Source organism: Oncorhynchus kisutch, linkage group LG19, assembly GCF_002021735.2.
Source record: "Oncorhynchus kisutch isolate 150728-3 linkage group LG19, Okis_V2, whole genome shotgun sequence".
Lineage (NCBI taxonomy): Eukaryota > Metazoa > Chordata > Actinopteri > Salmoniformes > Salmonidae > Oncorhynchus > Oncorhynchus kisutch.
This window is the reverse complement of record NC_034192.2, coordinates 5,645,556-5,666,069: the sequence shown is the minus strand read 5'-3', so window position 1 is coordinate 5,666,069 and position 20,514 is coordinate 5,645,556. Positions and strand designations below refer to the sequence as shown.

The 20,514-nt window shown below is 41.9% G+C and overlaps 1 protein-coding gene and 1 gene segment (V, D, J or C); one reads left to right on the top strand and one right to left on the bottom strand.

The window, feature by feature from the left end:
• Positions 1-1,426: 1,426 nt before the first annotated feature.
• On the bottom strand, positions 1,427-3,270 carry LOC109864529 (Ig kappa-b4 chain C region-like; the record flags this gene model as incomplete). The annotated part of the segment is given in 2 exon segments: positions 1,427-2,017; positions 3,177-3,270. Coding segments are annotated over 2 exon segments (411 nt in total), but the record flags the coding sequence as incomplete, so codon positions are not given.
• A 6,116-nt stretch (positions 3,271-9,386) lies between these two features.
• Positions 9,387-20,427, top strand: LOC109910299 (zinc finger and SCAN domain-containing protein 2). Of its 9 annotated transcripts, XM_031798369.1 has the most exons (10): positions 9,391-9,461; positions 9,595-10,012; positions 10,348-10,422; positions 13,767-13,853; positions 16,453-16,655; positions 16,805-16,897; positions 17,022-17,117; positions 17,220-17,330; positions 17,500-17,629; positions 18,236-20,427. In XM_031798369.1, the coding sequence occupies exons 5-10, from the start codon at positions 16,485-16,487 to the stop codon at positions 19,975-19,977; spliced, it is 2,343 nt and encodes a 780-aa protein (XP_031654229.1). In that variant the 5' UTR covers positions 9,391-9,461; positions 9,595-10,012; positions 10,348-10,422; positions 13,767-13,853; positions 16,453-16,484; the 3' UTR covers positions 19,978-20,427. The 9 variants fall into 9 exon arrangements, with proteins under 9 accessions (XP_031654228.1, XP_031654229.1, XP_031654227.1 ...); XM_031798368.1 differs by lacking the exon at positions 10,348-10,422 and having other exon boundaries at positions 9,387-9,461; XM_031798367.1 differs by lacking the exon at positions 10,348-10,422 and having other exon boundaries at positions 13,767-13,891.
• The last annotated feature ends 87 nt before the right edge of the window (positions 20,428-20,514 follow it).

The following is a 20,514-nucleotide window of genomic DNA, read 5'->3' as shown; positions in this document are numbered from 1 at the left end:
ACAAAACAAAAGCTTATTTTTTTTGCTAATTTATAAATTAAAAAACTGAAATATCACACTTCCGTAAGTGTTCAGACCCTTTACTCAGATCTTTGTTGAAGCACTTTTGGCAGTGGTTACAGCCTTGAGTCTTCTTGCGTATGATGCTACAAGCTTGGCACATCTGTATTTGGGGAGTTACTAACCTAGCCTGGTATCAACACAAAGCTGGAGGAACTCCTAAACTCATCAGTCTGGGACTCCATCTAAATTCAGTGGCAGTGGATCTGGGAGTAACTTCACTCTGACCATCAGTAGAGTCCAGGCTGAACATGCAGGAGATTACTACTGTCAGAGTTACCACAATCCCAATGTGTTCACACAGTGATAAAGAGCTGTACAAAAACTTCCCTCGGTCAGACTGCACAGTGACTACTGCTACAGCTGGGATGTACCGCAGGTACTAAGCGGGCAGAGATTGTGACAAGGAACACTGATCAGTAGAGGAGGTCATCTCTGGCATGTGACAATATGATTATCATTCAGATACAATGTTCTCTGTCATCATCCTCATCGTCATCCTGATTAAATTACAGATGATTATTGCTATATTGTCATGACGCCTAAGTGTGAACATAAAAAGTAACCCCACCGAGTTACAGAAGTCAAAACATTTGCAAATTAAAATGAGAAACATTTCAGCCCCCACTTCCCATGTATGAAAGTAAAAATATGTGGAGCTCAGACATTAGACATGTCAGTAACTGTCAATACCCGTCTTTAGTAATACCGATCTGATATGTCATCTATTACATGCTATTCAGTGTAAGAAAGTCCCGTTCCTTTAGTCCACCATAGACGTTACAGTAAAACTAGTTCACCCACTCACATCTGGCCCAGTCCAGGCAGTGAAATTGAAACTAGACTGGGAACTGTGGGAGTGAAACTGAGATTTACATAGACAGGGCTGGGTGTTTCTGCTTGTCCCAGAATAGAGCAGCAGTGTCACCAGATGGTCACTCTGTCCCCAGGGGGATAGAGGTAGAGAAGACTCTATGACTATGTTGAAGCTGTGATACTTGTAATACTTTGTGGACAACATTATTATTTATTTGAGTTAAATGCAGGCATGATCACATTGGTGAGAGTCCAAGATAGCAATAACATGTTAGATTACTGTCTTTATAAGTCTAGAAGTCAAGCAGGTCATAAACATTCCGAAAATATTCATAAAACGTACCATCTGCTACAAGTGGATAGTTCTTCTGTTAATCTGTAAACATTGTTGTATCTTGTGTTACTATGAACTACAGTTTGATGACGATCTAATTTCAAGTGAAAACCTAAATAACGAAGCAATGACATTTAGGTCTGATAGGTTTTATGAATCCATTTCTATTTCATTCAACATTTAAGACTAAAATGTAATTATTGACAACAACAAGAATCTTAGTCCAAAAGGGAAATCTTTATTTTCATCCATTAATTAAAGCATCAAAGCAAACATTCCTACAGTATCTAATAGTAATAAAACAGAACACATCAAATCTAACACTGATACAACCTCAGTCTACAGAGAGGATTGACACATAAACTCAAGCAAAGCCCCCTTTTGGTCTACATGTCAGGGATCAATAAGACAGAGAACATCTGATCTCAGAACAGAGTCGAAGCAGAGGAACCAGCAGCCTCGCTCCATAGGGGTTTGTGACTGGTGGGTCCTATCCAGAACAGTCAGCCTTCCTCAGGGTCTTGGTGACTGGAGTCTGGGATTTCTGCTGGGCTTCACAGGTCACCTCTCCTGCCTTGGTCCACTCCTGGGCAGTGAGAGTCAGGGTGCTGCTCCAGCTGTACAGACCATCCTTCTCCAGGACCCTGGGACTGGTCTCCTGCTTTTTGCTGGTCCCATCCACTTTCCAGCTCATGGTCCAGTCTGAGGGGAAGCCCTTGTTGGCCAGACACGTCAGTGTGGCTATTGTTGTACTGGACAGCTCCTCACTAGAGGGGGGCAGGATGGTGAGGGTGGGGGCACTGTTACCTGGAATAAACAGAACACATCAATCAAGGAACTATGGCAGGGTAGCCTAGTGGTTAGAGCGTTGGTCTAGTAAACAGAAGGTTCCAAGTTCAAACCCCCAAGCTGACAAGTTACAAATCTGTCATTCTGCACCTGAACAGGCAGTTAACCCACTGTTAATTGGAAATGCCTTCTAAATATGAATATAAAAGTTAGATTGTTTAAAGTATGTGGAGAAAACACTAAAGTAACATGGTACAAAGCAGATTTATGAACCAAACAAGTATAAAGTGGCTAAATAACTAGAGATACTAGTCATAGTGACAGATATTGTTTAGGAATGGATCTGATCAGAGTAGCCTACTCATATTCATAGTATTTGCAGACTTAGAGCGTAAATACATTTTTATAAAATATATGGTAGATCATGAAGTCTGTTACAAACATAGCTTTGTATTCACACTAACAGTGAAGGTAACCATGAACTCAATACAATAATAATGACTACTATATCCAATACTGTGAAATAGTTATTATACCAGAATTAAGAGTTATATTCTGCAATCATACAAATAAGACTTAGAAATAAATGCCTACAATTTAACATTTTGATTCAATAAACTGTTGAAAGAAGTCTCAGTCAAAGCAATGGATAGATTTTAAAAAAAATCTAAAATCTCAATATTTTAATAGAGACAGAGTTGAAGAATAATATACTTAATAAGTGTAACCAGAAAGAAATATCAAGAGCTTGTTACTTACTTCCAACATCAAGTCTGGTGCCGCTACCAAAAGTGTACCACAGTGATACAATCCCTATTACAGCTGGTACAAAAACTTCATGCAAGCTGAATGTCTTTAGACTGTGGTTCAAATCATTAACTCTACTATGGTATGAAGACTTGCCAAATACTATTTTATCTTCTTCATTTTAAATAAATAGTTTTTTGTTTTGTTTTCCCTTACATTTAGCAAAACCTACTTTTTCTTGTACAGTCCCTAATAGGTGAAGTATGTTTGTTCATACAACTCATCTCAAAGGTAGACTAATAACTCGTATCATTTAAGCTTTCTGCTTCTAAAAAAAAAGTATTTAAAAATATCCTCAATATCAAGGCTAAATTGACAAATTCACAAGATCAAAAGGTGAACAAAACAGTTCATTTAGTTGTTTACTTACTTCCAACATCTAGTCTGGTGGCGCTTCCAAAAGTCCACCACAGTGATACATTCCCTATTACTGCTGGTACAAAAACCTCTCTATGCTGCAGATGTTACAGTGAAGATCAGTCATACAGAATCATAATCAACACTAATACACTTTAACATCTTCCAGGTAGAACAAACACTTCATATTAGCTGTTTCTAGATAATACAAATGAATTGTATCTTAAATCCAGATATGAGTATTTGTTCCTTCCTCTGTGTATCAGGTGTTCTCCTAGTCTGTAGGTACAGTCCAGCATTAGATCAGTGTTGCTAGTATTCCTCCAGATTGTCCATATGAAAGACAACAGCAGCAGCAGTAGTGATAGTGATCCATGTTGTATATTCCTTTATTAAACATGTTGATCTCACATTTAACAGTGGAGGTAAAGTCACAGAGGACAGACAACACTACCAGAGGAATCCTACCAGCTTTAGTTTAGAGAAGTGTTCACTAACTGATTAGAGGAACTTATATCAGAGACCGAGCATGAGTGAACAGACAGTTCATTATATCTGATCATCATCAGAATAACAATACAATGGTGGTGTGCCTAAAAAAACATCATGCATTAGTGATGTGATTAAAAAGTTGCTGTTTGATGTTATATAAATTAGCACATGCAGGATAAAATACATTCTGAAGATGTGAGCCTTCCTGGAAACTGAAATAGATTTGAAACATCATTTGCATAATGCCTCTGCCCCACTGCTCTAAGAGCATTTATATCCCTGTGAGCTGAACACTTCATGACTGAGAGCCGTCCTTCATGACAACAGAACCCACAACAACCATGACTTTTATCACCATCTTCATCTGGACACTTGCTTGCTGCTTTCAAGGTGAAACTTTTCTGAATTTATTGTAGAAAATGTATTAAATTTATACCACAGTAATGTATATCAATAATAATATTTATCATTTGAAGTTTTGAAACACATTATCTGTCCATATGCAAAGCTAGAGCCATCTGAAGTTAAACAAAAGGTGTTATGACCTCAACATTACTTCAAAGTTACAATCACTTCAGCCCCCCAAAACAAGTCCTCATATGGACCTCAACCAAATGTCTGATTTAAATGAATGCAATATTCTAGCATTATATTAACTATTTTCTTGAGCAGATTACTGACCGTGAGATCTGTGAATGATGCTGGACTCAAACATGAGACACATGTACTGTACACTACATACACTATCTACATTGCATACATTATCTACATTGCATACATTATCTACACTGCATACATTATCTACACTATACTGCATACACTATCTACAATACACTATATACACAAAGTGTCTAGGTGTTCACACAGTGATACAGAGTTGTACAAAAAACCTCCCAGACTGCACAGTGACTGTCCTGCTACAGCTGAGACCAACTGCAGGTTCTGAGGGAATCAAGCATAGAAACTGTATCTGTTAAAAAGCAGCCATAACTTATGCTTGAAATCAGTTAGTTCTAACCCACTGGGCACACACTGGTAGAATCAAAGTTGTTTCCACGTCATTTCAATAAAATTAAATTGAACCAACGTGGTATAGACGTTGAATTGACGTCTGTGCCCAGTGAGAAGGCTTCATAATGCGTGTGATAGTGCAGCCTGAGAGGAGATGGCAGAGAATCCTGATTTCCTGCTGTCTGGGGATTGAGGATCAAACGTTTTTTGATTCATATGGATCTGTCTCTGTCGGTTAGCATGGAACTGGTATTTCCTTCAGCCTACGGCTCTTTTCTTTTGTGGCGAGAACAAGCCCTTCTTATGGCCCTCACTGAGATCATCCAGAGCAGGGTAGCTCTCTCTCACTCACTCTCACTCTCACACACACACACACACACACACACACACACACACACACACACACACACACACACACACACACACACACACACACACACACACACACACACACACACACACACACACACACAGCTGGCAGTTAAACTGTCATACTGTAGTCGCACACACACTGATGATGTGACTCAAAGAGTGGGTGAGACAGCACACACTCTGTGGCCACACAGCAGCAATAGATCTTTCGGCAACAACAAAGTCCAGTCTCGGTGGAGAATATCTCTGATATGTTGACATGTCAAAATCTCTGATTAGACAGAGATAGACAAGGTAGGAAGCTGTGATACATGGTGTTGTGTCAAAATATATGACAGACCAAATGATATAGTTCGAGTAAGCAGTTGATTGTCTTATCACCGTTGTCCCTTGTTTAAGTGAGATTTTAGAGATATCAGCTCCGATATGTCAAAGATACTAAATAAGAGATTTCAGCTCCGCTCTCTCAGGGATATCACCCAAGAAGAATCAGTGATACTAGTTCAGAGTGTCACCAGTTCAGAGTGTCACCAGTTCAGAGTGTCACCAGTTCAGAGTGTCACCAGTTCAGAGTGTCACCAGTTCAGAGTGTCACCAGTTCAGAGTGACACCAGTTCAGAGGGGGAACTTTCTGCTCTCTATGCAGTTCTTGATGTTGGCTTCATCTGCTCCCTCAGTGGTGATCAGGCTTCCCCCATTATTGGTGTGTCAGTTGTACTGGTGACTGGTGGAATAAGGATGTTTATGGTCCGTTCCACATTAGTGGACAGCCTTCTATGGCCTCTCTCTGGGTTACTCTCTGGGGAGCCATCTCTTCTAGATTGAATCTGTGGAACAGAGTATCATGTTGAAGCATCTAAAACCATACACCAGTGCTCTTCAGTCCTAGTCCTGGAGAGCCAGTGTGCAGGCTTTTGTTCTAGCCAAGTCTAGCCATCAAATCAAATCGTATTAGTCACATGCGCCGAATACAACAGGTGTAGATCTTACAGCGAAATGCTTACTTACGAGTCCCTAACCAACAATGCACTTAAAAAAATACAGATAAGAATAAGAAATAAAAGCAACAAATAATTAAAGAGCTGCAGTAAAATAACAATAGCGAGACTATATACAGGGGGGTACCGGTACAGAGTCAATGTGTGGGGGCACCGGTTAGTTGAGGTAATATGTACATGTAGGTAGAGTTATTAAAGTGACTATGCATAGATGATAACAACAGGGAGTAGCAACGGTGTAAAAGAGGGGGGGGGGGCAATGCAAATAGTCTGGGTAGCCATTTGATTAGGTGTTCCGAAGTCTTATGGGTCGGGGGTAGAAGCTGTTTTAGAAGCCTCTTGGACCTAGACTTGGTGCTCCGGTACACTTGCCGTGCGGTAGCAGAGAGAACAGTCTGTGACTAGGGTGGCTGGAGTCTTTGACAATTTTTAGGGGCTTCCTCTGACACCGCCTGGTATAGATGTCCTGGATGGCAGGAAGCTTGGTCCCCAGTGATATACTGGGCCGTTCGCACTACCCTCTGTAGTAACTTGCGGTCGGAGGCCGAGCAGTTGCCATACCAGGCAGTGGTGAAACCAGTCAGGATGCTCTTGATGGTGCAGCTGTAGAACCTTTTGAGGATCTGAGGACCCATGCTAAATCTTTTCAGTCTCCTGAGGGGGAATAGGTTTTGTCATGCCCTCTTCATGCCTGTCTTGGTGTGCTTGGACCATGTTAGTTTGTTGGTGAGTCCTAACACATTTGATGATTAGTATTAGTGTTGATATAGGTACGTAGTAGTAGTGCTGGGCTGGAACAAGAGTCTGCATACCCTGTAGGTCTTCTGGACCAGAAACTGTCATACAGCCTGAGCAAGCCATCCACATTGTTATCTTACCATCCACACAATGAGGAACACGCAGGCTGTGACTGGGATCGGAAGCAGGGACAGCAGACTCCCCCTTGACCGAGTCTGTTCATGGTCCTGTGCTTCACTTCCTGAGAGAGAAAACAACACACTCTGTGAGGAAGAGACTTGTGAATGCTGTATGTTGGGGCTGAATGAATGCTGTATGTTGAGGCTAAATTGATACTGTGTGTTGGGGCGTGTTTCTTACCTGGTGTAGTAGGGGCAGGGCAGGGTGGAGGCACACAGCGGAATCCTCCTTCTCCCTGAGCTGCAGAATTCAAAATGTCTCTGATATAGTCAAAATACAGCCCAGATGGCCATTTGACCGCCTTATAGTGGCATTTAAAGACTTGCATTGTTGCCTCCTGGAAGTACAGACAAACAAAGTAAACATCAGGATGGTTGCACCACTTAATACAGTCAATAAACTGGGTCTACAGTAACTGGATCTACATTTGGCAGAACTGACAGGCATTACCAGCTCCTCATGATCAAATTGGAAACGTAGATTTTGCAGCATGGTGATGAAGATCATAATATTATCTTTGTTGGAAGAAATGGCACCAAACACTTGGGCCAGTTCCCTAAGGCTTTGTTCCAGTGGATAGATATTCAATAGAACGCAGCACACACCACTCTGGAGTAAGAAAAGGGAGAAAACCGACTAGGTTACATATAATTCCATTCTACAGATTCCAAATAAAACTAAAATGTTCATCAACAAAAATGCTGCCAAAGTTTAAGACCACCCAGCGCAACTTCTCTTGTGAAAAAAGTTTCTGCATGATGTTTTGTTTTTGAAAAATTCTACTCACCTTCTCTTTGGGAATATAATGTATAGAAATGTTATAATCCCTTGGAATATTGTGTTTCTGTAAAAATAAATTAGGATTATTTGGTCATTTATTTTTTGCCCAGTTTGGCCCATTTTCTGTATCAAAAGAAGAGATTTAAAGTAGTTTTTATGATTAAATAAACTATAAACTATCCCCAGACTAGTTTTGTATAGTACAGTTCAGGTTAGATGTAGAAGTTCTTACCAATAAGATCAGCCTGCTCACATCATCTGTTACAGGATTCCCAAATCCTCCTGAGCATACTCCAAGACTTGTGAATAGAAATAGGAGGACACACGTAGTTGTCCGAATCTGACAGAGGAAGCACATCAGAAAGGGAAGATTTTCCTTTCCCAACCCCTCCGTACATTGCTTTCTTTTCTGAATCTGTATATGGCTTCACTTTCTCATCAAACCTCAAGTTAATTCTAGAAACGTTCTAAAAAAAAAATAATAATATTCAGGAAAATCTGATATTAATATCATACATAAAAATATGGATTTTTACTCACTTTGCTCTTCATATGGAACTTGAGAAGTTAACAAGGAAGACTTGAAATCCAATGTTTCTTTCTTCAGGCAGAGGACTTGTCATGATGATATGTGAATACTATAGACCAGGGTCCGGCGGACTAGTGTCGCAAGGGCCGCCTACGGGCACTACTGTCTGTCACTACCATTCATACACTCACCCGCACGCACACATTTTAGAAATTCTTACTTGTTTGATATTTGTGTTCTATCTAAATGGGGACAAAACACTTTTTTTAAAGAGTTGTAGTCCCCTATCCATTCATAACCTGCCCTGAGCCTCTTCAAGCACCATGCAGTCATCTCACAAAACGTTTCGCTAACATTTCCAGCTAAATATTTATCATAAATGTTATCAAATGGATTGTGAATCAATATCCAGTGTAGTATCCAAGAAAATGAGGAGGATATTTGGCTGTGATGTGGATTAGAAGTGAGTCTGAGAGCCTGAGAAGAGAGACAGCTGTCTGTGATTCATATGCTTTGATTCATCTGACCTTTTGTGTACGGCACAAGGACAGTATTGTGTACCAGTCCACTGTCACTCAGTCACATAGTGTGTGTGTGTGTGCATGCGAGAGAGAGAGAGAGAGAGAGAGAGAGAGAGAGAGAGAGAGAGAGAGTGACAACAAAAGCTGCTCGTTGAGAGCGGTTGCATATACGAGTCAAATAACATGGAGGAGGATGAAAGTACAACTCGTGACAAATCACTCACTTGTTACTCTTTGTAAGGTTTTGATCAGGCACACACAAGTACATTTTTCTGTGTATGACGTTAGGAGTCAATAGGGGCCAGATGTATTTACAAGGGAAGGGAAATACTGTAACTCGAAAGTGAACAAAAATATATCTAGACAATGTTTTTATATGAGTGTCTGTCTTACAATATGGGACGGTATTGATTTTTTATGAATAAATAAACCACACAAGAATTCTGGTAATCTCACTGATGATTTGTCAACAGCATTCATATCACAGGTGTCATGTATCATCAGACTGTTTGCTATTTGCATATGAAGACAATTTGCATTGACAGCACATGCTTCAGTGGTCTTAAAGTGTTTATAGCCCTGTGAGTTAAATGTGTCCTTTACAGAAGCAACACAACATAAGACAAAAATTACTTTTATCTCCGTAACTATCATGGTCCTTGCATTGTACACAAATGGTAAGTTTGGAATTACTTCAGTAATTAACCATAAAGCTATCGATTTGAATATCATTATCCTATTTCAAACAACAATTATTTAGGTTTAATCTAAATCAAAGACTGCAAATTCATATTGTTTTATCTCTTCCAGGCTGTGCAGGTGACATTTTATTGACCCAGACTCCTGCAGTTGCCATGGCACAGTCTGGAGAGTCTGCCACGATCAGCTGTAAAGCTAGTAGTGCCATTGACAATGATTTAGCCTGGTACCATCAGAAACCTGGAGAAGCTCCTAAATTCATCATCAACTTTGACAGTGGTTTAACATCTGGTCGATATCATGGCACTGGATATGATATTGATTTCACTCTGACCATCAGTGGAGTTCAACCTGAAGATGCAGGAGATTACCACTGTCAGCAGCATGAAGCTACTCCATTCACACAGTGATACAAACCTCCCTCAGCTGTAGAGAAAGTGATCTAAATCTGCTTACTGGGGACTTTCACAAATGTGTTGAAATACAATATTAATATTTACCATGACAAGGATTATCATGACAAACACAGGTAAGGTCAAGGCCCAATTTGAATATAATATCAGTTAATATGCCTGTTTGTGGGTGTGTTTATGCCTATTTAGGTAAGGTTGTTCCAGACAGAACGCAGACAATTAACACTGACAGTGTGCAAAGTGTACAAACCATCCAGACATTTGTGTAGGCCTAAAAAGTGCATGTGTATTCAAGACTAGGCCTCCCCTGCGCTATATGATTTTCAATGTTTTTCGTGGTCTACGCGTCAAATTCCTCCAGCACGCTTGGTGGCGGTAATGCTGCCAGCTTCTATGCTGCCCGAAAAAAACTTCTGTTTAGATGTTTAAAATATTTTCTGATTCACGGCAGCAACGCTACCTGGATCACTGAGGTATAATAAGAACTGGGAACAACGTCCAACTACATCCGACCGTTGTTTTCAAGGTAATCTACTCACATTCACATACACTGCTTCATGGACTGTCTGTACGGTTTGCATCCAGTTTATTCCACTTCATGATTGTGTCCCACTTGTTGTTGATTCTTCACAAAACAATACAGTTTTATATCTTTATGTTTGAAGCCTGAAATGTGGCAAAAGGTCGCAAAGTTCAAGGGGGCCGAATACTTTCGCAAGGCACTGTAGAACCAGGAACAGATATAGCCCTTGGTTCTCTCCAGACCTGACTGCCCTTAACCAACACAAAAACATCCTATGGCATTCTGCATTAGCATCGAACAGCCCCCGTGATATGCAACTTTTCGGGGAAGCTAGAAACCAATATACACAGGCAGTTAGAAAAGCCAAGGCTAGCTTCTTCAAGCAGAAATGTGCTTCCTGCAACACAAACTCTAAAAAGTTCTGGGACACTGTAAAGTCCATGGAGAATAAGAACACCTCCTCCCAGATGCCCACTGCACTGAAGATAGGAAACACTGTCACCACCAACAAATTCAAGCGTTTTTCTACGGCTGGCCATGCTTTCCACATGGCTACCCCTACCCCGGTCAACAGCACTGCACCCCCCAGAGCAACTCGCCCAAGCCTTGCCCATTTCTCCTTCTCCCTAATCCAGTCAGCTGATGTTCTGAAAGAGCTGCAAAATCTTGACCCCTACAAATCAGCCGGGCTAGACAATCTGGACCCTTTCTTTCTAAAATTATCTGTCGAAATTGTTGCCACCCCTATTACTAGCCTGTTCAATCTCTCTTTCGTGTCGTCTGAGATTCCCAAAGATTGGAAAGCAGCTGCGGTCATCCCCCTCTTCAAAGGGGGGGGGACACTCTTGACCTAAACTGCTTCAGACTTATATCTATCCTACCCTGCCTTTCTAAGGTCTTCGAAAGCCAAGTCAACAAGCAGATTACCGACCATTTAGAATCCCACCATACCTTCTCCGCTATGCAATCTGGTTTCAGAGCTGGTCATGGGTGCACCTCAGCCACGCTCAAGGTCCTAAACGATATCTTAACCGCCATCTATAAGAAACAATACTGTGCAGCTTTATTCATTGACCTGGCCAAGGCTTTCGACTCTGTCAATCATCACATCCTCATCGGCAGACTCGACAGCCTTGGTTTCTCAAATGATTGCCTCGCCTGGTTCACCAACTACTTCTCTGATAGAGTTCAGTGTGTCAAATCGGAGGGTCTGTTGTCCGGGCCTCTGGCAGTCTCTATGGGGGTGCCACAGGGTGGTGCCACATGGGGGTGCCACATGGGGGTGCCACAATTCTTGGACCAACTCTCTTCTCTGTATACATCAATGATGTTGCTCTTGCTGCTGGTGAGTCTTTGATCCACCTCTATGCAGACGACACCATTCTGTATACTTTTGGCCCTTCTTTGGACACTGTGTTAACAACCATCCAGGCGAGCTTCAATGCCATACAACTCTCCTTCCGTGGCCTCCAATTGCCTAAAACCCTAACCCTAACCCAAATGACAAATTACATGCATGAGAGCACCAGCTGTTCCGGACGACTGTGTGATCACGCTCTCCACAGCCGATGTGAGTAAGATCTTTAAACAGGTCAACATTCACAAGGCCGCACGTGAGAATGCTATTCATGGACTACAGCTCAGCGTTCAACATTGCCCTCAAAGCTCATCAATAAGCTAAGGACCCTGGGACTAAACTACTCCCTCTACAACTGGTTCCTGAACTTCCTGACGGGCCGCCCCCATGTGGTAAGAGAATGTAACAACACATCTGTCACACTGATCCTCAACACAGGGGCCCCTCCGGGGTTTGTGCTCAGTCCCCTCCTGTACTCCCTGTTCACGCATGGCCAGGCACGGCTCCAACACCATCATTAAGTTTGCCGATGACACAACAGTGGAAGGCCTGATCACAGACAACGACGAGACAGCCTATAGGGAGGAGGTCAGAAACCTGGCCGTTTGGTGCCAGGACAACAATCTCTCCCTCAATGTGATCAAGACAAAGGAGATGATTGTGGACTACAGGAAAAGGAGGACTGAGCACACCCTCATTCTCATTGATGGGGCTGTAGTGGAGCAGGTTGAAAGCTTCAAGTTCCTTGGTGTCCACATCACCAACAAACAAACATGGTCCAAGCACACCACGGTACCAGAGAGCCTAACATTGTCCAAGCACACCCAGGTACCAGAGTGCCAAGTCGAGATCCAATAGGCTTCTTAACAGCTTCTACCCCCAAACCATAAGACTCCTGAACAGCTAATCAAAGGGCTACCAAGACCCCTCTTTTACGCTGCTGCTATTCTCTGTTTATAATCTATGCATAGTCACTTTAACTCTACCTACATGTACATATTACCTAAATTACCTCAACTAACCGGTGCCCCCGCACATTGACTATGTACCGGTACCCCTCTATATAGCCTCTCTTGTGATTTTACTGCTGCTGTTTAATTACTTCTTACTTTAATTTTACATGTTTAACTTATCTATTGTTTACTTAACACTTATTTTTTTCCTTATCTTCTTAAAGCATTGTTGGTTAAGGGCTTGTAAGCAAGCATTTCACTGTAAGGTCTACCTGTTGTAGACCTGTCTACCTGCTGTATTCTTGCGCATGTGACAAATAAAATTGTATTTTATTTTATTCATCTTTACAAGAGGCTGTTCACCTACTAATCTCACTGCAACCCCCCTCCAGGTCTCTACTTTGTTTCCTTTTCTGTCTCCCTTTCCTCCAATCCTAGCCACCCAGCCCCTAACTAGATGGTCATGCACCGTTGCAATGTTCTCTCACTCTATCCCACTACTCTCTTCTCTTCTATCATATCATCTCTCCATTCTGCTATATCCTTCTCCCTCCTGATTCTGCCTCTTCGACCCTACTCTCCTCCCTTTCCGCATCCTATGACTCGCACTGTCCCCTTTCCTCCCGGCCGGCTCGGCCCTCCCCTCCTGCTCCATGGCTGAGTGACTAATTGCGAGCTTACAGAACAGAGCTGCAAGCAGCTGATAAAAAACAACTTCTGGAGGTCCTATCATCCCTTCACTCCCTCCTCTCTACCTTCTCTTCCTCTGTATTCACATCTAAAACCACTTTATTTTACTCTAAATTTCAAACTTCTGCCTCTAACACTAGGCAACCACCTCCTCCCTCCTTAATTCTCCATCCCTCCCTCTCCCTCCCTCCCTCCCTCCCCCTCTCTGTGGACGACTTTGTCAACCACTTTGAAACAAATATTGACGACATCCACATCTCATTCACTCAGCCTATTGAGTCCACTGGTTCCACTCACACAGAAATACCCTATGCCTTGACCTCTTTCTCCCCTCTCTCTCTCTCCAGATGAAATCCTGTGACTAGTGAGGTTCGGCCACCTGCTTGCTCAACCCCATCCCCTCCTCTCTTCTTCAGACTACCTCTGGAGATGTGGTAAAATGGCAAAGGAAGAAATGGCAGTGGTTTTAGGGGTGCCCAACCAATTTGTGCTACTTTGTGGGGGGGTTTTCACATTATTTGTAACTTATTTTAAACATAATGTTTCTGCAATCTAGCACTCACTGAGCGCAAACATGCAACATCACATAGACAACAACCCCCCCCCCCAACCACAATACAAAACAGGCTACCTAAATATGGTTCCCAATCAGAGACAACGACAAACACCTGCCACTGATTGAGAACCATATCAAGCCAAAACACATAGAAACAGACTAACTAGACATGCAACATAGAATGCCCACTCATATCACACCCTGACCAAACAAAACATAGAAACAAACAACTCAAATAATGGTCAGAGTGTGACAGTCCTAACCGAGTTGCGAAAACTGTAGTTTGTTAAATTAACAAGAAATTTGTGGAGTGGTTGAAAAACGAGTTTTAATGACTGCAACCTAAGTGTATGTAAACTTCCGACTTCAACTGTATGTATACTGTAGCTAAAAAAGCAATACTAAGCGTTAGTAGCCCATATCCCTCACCCTAAAAATGTAGTCTATTTTCACCAACGCAGTATTGTAAACCCATCTTTCGTGGCGGGTGTGTGCTTGTTTGCCAACATTTTTTGTACAGCTTTGACAGTGTTACTGATAATTATGGTGGCGCTTGGCTTGCATCTGCAAATTCAGCACACATAACATTCTATAATAGAATTGTGTTATTTAACATGTCAAATTGTGTTATATGACATGTATGTTTTTTGACACGCAAAGACACACATTTTTTATTTATTTATCTAGGCAAGTCAGTTAAGAACATATTCTTATTTACAATGATGGCCTACACCAGCCATCATCATGGATTTGAACCAGGGTGTCTATAGTGATGCCTCTGGCACTGAGATGCAGTGCCTTAGACCGCTGCGCCACTCGGGAGCCCAAATGGTGTTCAATGTGCCTCACCCTAATAATTTGGTATATTTTCACCTCTTAACCTCTTTACTTCCAGCAGCATACCATCCTGCATACCACTGGTGGCTTGCTTCTGAAGCTAAGCAGGGTTGGTCCTGGTCAGTCTTTCGGATGGGACGTTAAATGCGTGTCCTGACTCTCTGAGGTCATTAAAGATCCCATGGCACTTATTGTAAGAGTAGGGGTGTTAACCCTGGTGTCCTGGCTAAATTCCCAATCTGGCTCTCAAACCATCATGGTCACCTAATAATCCCCAGTTTACAATTGGCTCATTCATCCCCCTCATTTCCCCTGTAACTATTCCCCAGGTTGTTGCTGTAAATGAGAATGTGTTCTCAGTCAACTTACATGGATAAATTCAAAATTCAAAAAATTTCTAACATGGTGGTGTATTCTAACATGGTGGTGCACATGAAGCCTATAACCTGTTTTAGAAAAATGTAATCATCGAATAAATCATTAAATCATTTAATTGTCTGTTTATATGCCCCCTTTATTTATCCTACGGTTCTGACATGTTGTACAGGGAGTACACTGTAAGAACGGCTTATGTTCTGAATTCAGTCGCTGCACATTTCAAAAAGGCTGAACAAATATTTATATTGACTACGTCTGTCGTCGCTTGCTCATTAATGTCTTAATCGAAATTACGGATTGCCTCTTATCCGCTTGTCCTAACCTTATGCTATAGTTTGTACATCTCAATTGTCAGTAGAAATCACATTTGTTTAAGCAAATCAGCCATATCAGCTATGTTTTTTTTAAAGGCAGTAAATGAGTCTGAATTAACTGTTTCGCTGCCAGACAAGGCTGCGCTGAAAGCCAGGTGTAGCAGTGCTAAGGTGTCGGGACTGCTGTTGGGACAGCTGTATGTAGGTTCTAACAGTTTGTGGGCACTGTTTGTCACCGCTATAGTGCAATTGATGTATTGTTTAGTGTTGAGTTGTGTAGTGGCTTTGCTGGCATGCATCTCCCATAAAATGTGTTTGCCCCATCAAGATTTACATGCTAAAATCGCCACTGAAATAGAGGTGAATTACTTTTGTACTATTACGTGGTTACTTTTACTTTGAAATTTCCCGAAACAGTGACCCGGAAATACTTTTCTAGTGTTGCTGACGAGACACTAATTTCTTTCTGAATGTACGGTTGTTGTTTCCATTTCCACATTTATTTTATTGCATGTTGATATACAGTTGTATGCTGTTAATTATCCATACATACTTTTGATAACAACTTTTCCATCATGGACAAACGAGTCAAAGCGACTGCCAGTACGGGTAGGGGTTGTTTCTAAAAGTAACGTTACAGTCTATGCTATTAACCCTGGCTAACGTAAGCTAGAGTAGCTCAAATTCAACATACAGGCAGCCCCAAGTGAACTGTAAAGTAACTTACTAATATAGCTAACTACATTCATTTCATGTTAATATCATGTTGGCTTTCTTTCTAAATGTTGCTGCTAAATATAGTAAAACCAAAGATTCTAACTCTCATCTGTGGTTTTGTCTTATCATAATATTTTGTCTAGCCTTGATGTTGTAGACGAATATGTTTTTTTTTGTTATGCAACAACCAGTACAGCCTAAATATTTATTGGTTCCGTCTTCTTTCCATAGGCCCCCCTCTTCCTCTCTACTCTTTACGACTCATGGTTTCTCCCCTGCGGCTGATGTATTCCTTTGTATGGCATGTGGTGAATCAAAGAAATGTGATGCACTATGGGAAGGTCGAGGAATTTGTAACTGTGGTGACTGAAGCTGTTCCAAAGTTGCTGAGTTACAAACAGAGGGCTCAACTCATCCTGGGCCTGAGAGCAAGGGTGAGTGACATGTTGTGTGGTCATGGGAGGAGTAGTTGATTATACTTTGATTGACACATGTATATCAATGCCAGTAGAAACTATATGTGTGTAAGGAGGGCAGGGATGTTGCAAGTTTACTCAATATCTCCATGATTCCCATTATTTAGATGATCTTGGAGATGTTCCGCAAGGATTGTCCACCTAACCCTCAGGCCATCCAATGTCTCCTGGGAAAGATGAACATCAGTGCATCCGCAGGGGTAAGAATATTTTTCTCTCTCCTGCATACATTCAAAGGTTGTAACAGCTACTCATTTTAATAGCTAAATTCAGATAACCAGATAAGTTATACTTGTATCAAATTATTCACATTCTGTGTTACAGCAGCAAGATATGGAAGTGGAGGAGTCGCAGGCTAACTTTGTGGCGTTGGTCCAAACCCTTCTGACAAACCCTTATGAGAGGAAGCACTTCTTCCAGGTTCGACATACTTTCTCTCTGTCCCTTTCGTTTGACTTGCTTTCAGCGGCTCGTCATTCAGGTAGGTTATCTCAGATACTGTCACTCTTTCCTTCCCTGTAGGAGGAGTTCCATACACAGTATGGCTCCAAGTACGACACAGCACTGCAGGCCCTTGTGGGAGGATTGGTCTTCAGACTGGAACAACTGCTATCTGTGCCAGATCTCTCCCAGGTAATGAACTGGTGCATGACAAGTCTATAACTAACAGTTCACTGATCATACCTAATTTTGTCATTATTAGATAACAGTTTATGTCAACACATGCCATATTATTGTCTTGACCTCACATGCTAAGCCACCCCCCTGGTTGCTGGTCTTAGCTTCTACCTCTCCTTCTCAGATAGCGTCCATTATCAGTGCTGACCCCTCTGACCTGGAGGAGTGTGGACAGTCTGTGTCTGACCCTGAGCACCTGAAGATCCTCCTCCAGCACCAGAACCTGCTAAATAAAACCCAGTTAAACAGAAATGGTAGGCTTGAAAACAGTCCATAGAAAGCTTTGTCTCTACTTCAATCATTATCTGTTATCCTCTCTGTGTATGTACAGTAGATTTAAAAACAGATAAACAAAGAACATTACAAATGTTATTTTTGACGTCTATAATTAAAAGTACAATGTGGAGAAATTGCTCAGCCATTACCTGGTTGGTAAAATTCTGTAGTGTTCTTCTACTTTCAGTTAGTGACAAAACAAGCAATTTAAATAATGGCTGTACAATATAAACCACTGTGAAATATATTTTCAATGATCATGAATATAATATTTTTAGCTGTATGAATTTAGTTTACAAAACCTTAAATAAAAATATTAAAAAACTAAACTTAAGGATGGAAGGCATAGCACTTGTCAGACTTGCTTACAATGAGAAAGACAGATCTATAACTCATATTTCTATGTACATTTGGTTGGGTCACACACAAAATTACATACGGGACCTTTCAGTTCATTACGAACCATTTTATGATTTTTTTTTTAAACAGGAATTGAGATAAAAAGCATAGTATTTTTTTAATTCGCAGAATATCCTTAACTGTGATGTACTTAAATATTTTTTATATCTTTTATTTTTTCTCAGTACCTCTCACTTCCTCTGTGGGTGACTGTGTGCTGTCTTCGCTGTCCTTCCGCCTCGCCTGTGGAATGCCATCAATGGAGCCAGATTTTGATGAGCCATCAGAATCATTAGAAGCCGCTTTAAGCGTCATGAACCCTGCCTCCTTCAATGACTTGGAGGATCTGGGAATGATGTCAGATGATTCGCCACATGCTGGAGAAGATAGTACTGTAGAGAGAGAAGAGGATGCCAGGGATAGTGGAAGTGGGGTGAAAAATGCAGTGCGTGACAATGCACTGCCAGAGAGCGTGTCTAGTCCTCAAGGTGTTAGCGGACCAGTAGGAGGGGCACCATCAAAAGGGGCACCAACAGTAAGGAGTATGTTGCCAACACAGAGACACCAACAGCTTGTATCACTGATGAGTAGTTCCTTCACCAAATCCTCTCCTTTACAGATAGTCAAATTAGTCATCCCTGCCACGGTCACCAATGGGAACCAACCATGTAACCCACCGGTCAAAGTAGCGAGTGTCCACCAGTGGGTCTCCCACATTGCAAGTAACTCGATCTCGCTCCCTTCCTTGCCACCAATTCCACAAAACAATGATGTAGACAGGGGGATCTGGTCAGGTGACACATGTCTTGGAAGCAGTGTGGTAATTGGGGGTCAGGAAATAGAAGCCAATCTCTTTGAGAAGGCTGTTATCCGAAGGAGATGGGCGCCCAAGCCACAAAGAATAACGGTACCCTCGAAGAGGAAAATCCCTGAGGCAACCATCATTTGCCAGGAGTGTGGGAAGAGTTTTGTCTATCCGTCTCAGCTGGAAAATCACCTCCGCATTCACACAGGAGAGAAACCTTTCAAGTGCACTGAGTGTGGCAGGGCCTTCAGGTCCTTAGGAGGCATGACCACTCATATGAAAAATCACTCTGAAGCGCGGCCATTTAAGTGTGATGAGTGTGACAAGGGCTTTCGGAAAAAGGCTGACCTGAAGAAGCATCAGCTCATCCACACGGGTGCGAAACCACATAAATGCACCATCTGCGGAAAGGGCTTCAGCCAAGCATTCTATTGCAGAATACACATCCAGTCTCATGCAAGTGAAAATAACTTTCCCTGCACTCATTGTCCGAAGAGATTCCCAACCCAATACAAGCTGTCTGTCCACGAGCGCTGGCACACCATGGAGCGCCCGTTCATCTGTGAGCAGTGTGGGATGCGCTTCTTTCATCCCAGTGGGCTGAAGAGGCACATGGGCTATCACATTGGGAACCGCCCATTCCTGTGTGCCCAGTGTGGAAAGACTTTTGTTTATGAGTTTGACCTGAAGAAACACCAAAGGGACCATGGCCCCAAGCCCAAGATCCCATGCCCTGTCTGCCAGAAGGTGTTTGGCAGCAACGGACTCATCAAGGCCCACATGTTTACGCACACCTCTGTAAAACCTTACAGATGTGACATATGTGACAAGACCTTTAAACAGAGCAGCAGCTTGAGCAGTCACAAACGTCTGCACACAGGCGAACGCCCTTACCACTGTGACATGTGTGGGAAGACATACAAGCTAAATCAGCACCTGAAGGAGCACATAATTGTCCACCACACGGCGGAGGGGCACCCCTGTGACCAGTGTGGAAAGGTCTTCAAGTTACCACGTCTTCTGAAGGCGCATGAGCGGTTGCACTCAGGAGAGCGATCTGAACAGACAAGGAAATACAGTCACACCAGCCGTCGCAGGAGAAATTCCTCCAAAATGAGTTGATTTACTGCACAGTGGCTGCCTTCCATAGACACCGACTGGAATTCTAGTTTTATTGTTCTGACACAAGTTTAACTTTGTCACAATGCCATGCCATTGGCTGTAATCATGTCCTTGTTTTTTTTTTTTTGTAAACTTGACAATTTTGTCCCATAATCCAGGATTTCCTAGACTGAACATTGACAAATGGTAGAATGCCTGGCTTAATTTATGCAGAAACAAACCAATGTCCTGTTAGATACCAACAATGAATGATTGTGTCATTAAAACATATTTGTTTGTGATGCTTTTTTTGGATAGTTTGAAATTCCAATGACATAAGATGTAAATTGACAGCTACTCACTTATTTCTCTTTTTGAGAGTAGTCAATGATTGCCGGAAGCCTTTACAAAAAATATGCACAACATTTGGTGTTGGATAAAGGCAAATAAAGTCAAAATTGTGTAACACAACTTTCTTGTTTTGCTATTTTATTCACAGCAAGGGAAACTAAATGTTTGCTAGAATGGTCCTGTGCGATTACTTTTTATAATACATTT

Bases quoted from the DNA above. Each gene is read 5' to 3' on its own strand.
- LOC109910299 (XM_031798361.1), top strand. From the start codon at position 16,080: ATGGACAAACGAGTCAAAGCGACTGCCAGTACGG. The intron at 16,114-16,452 runs GTAGGGGTTGTT...TTCTTTCCATAG, and splicing joins CAAAGCGACTGCCAGTACGG to GCCCCCCTCTTCCTCTCTAC. The intron at 17,118-17,219 runs GTTCGACATACT...CCTTCCCTGTAG, and splicing joins AGAGGAAGCACTTCTTCCAG to GAGGAGTTCCATACACAGTA.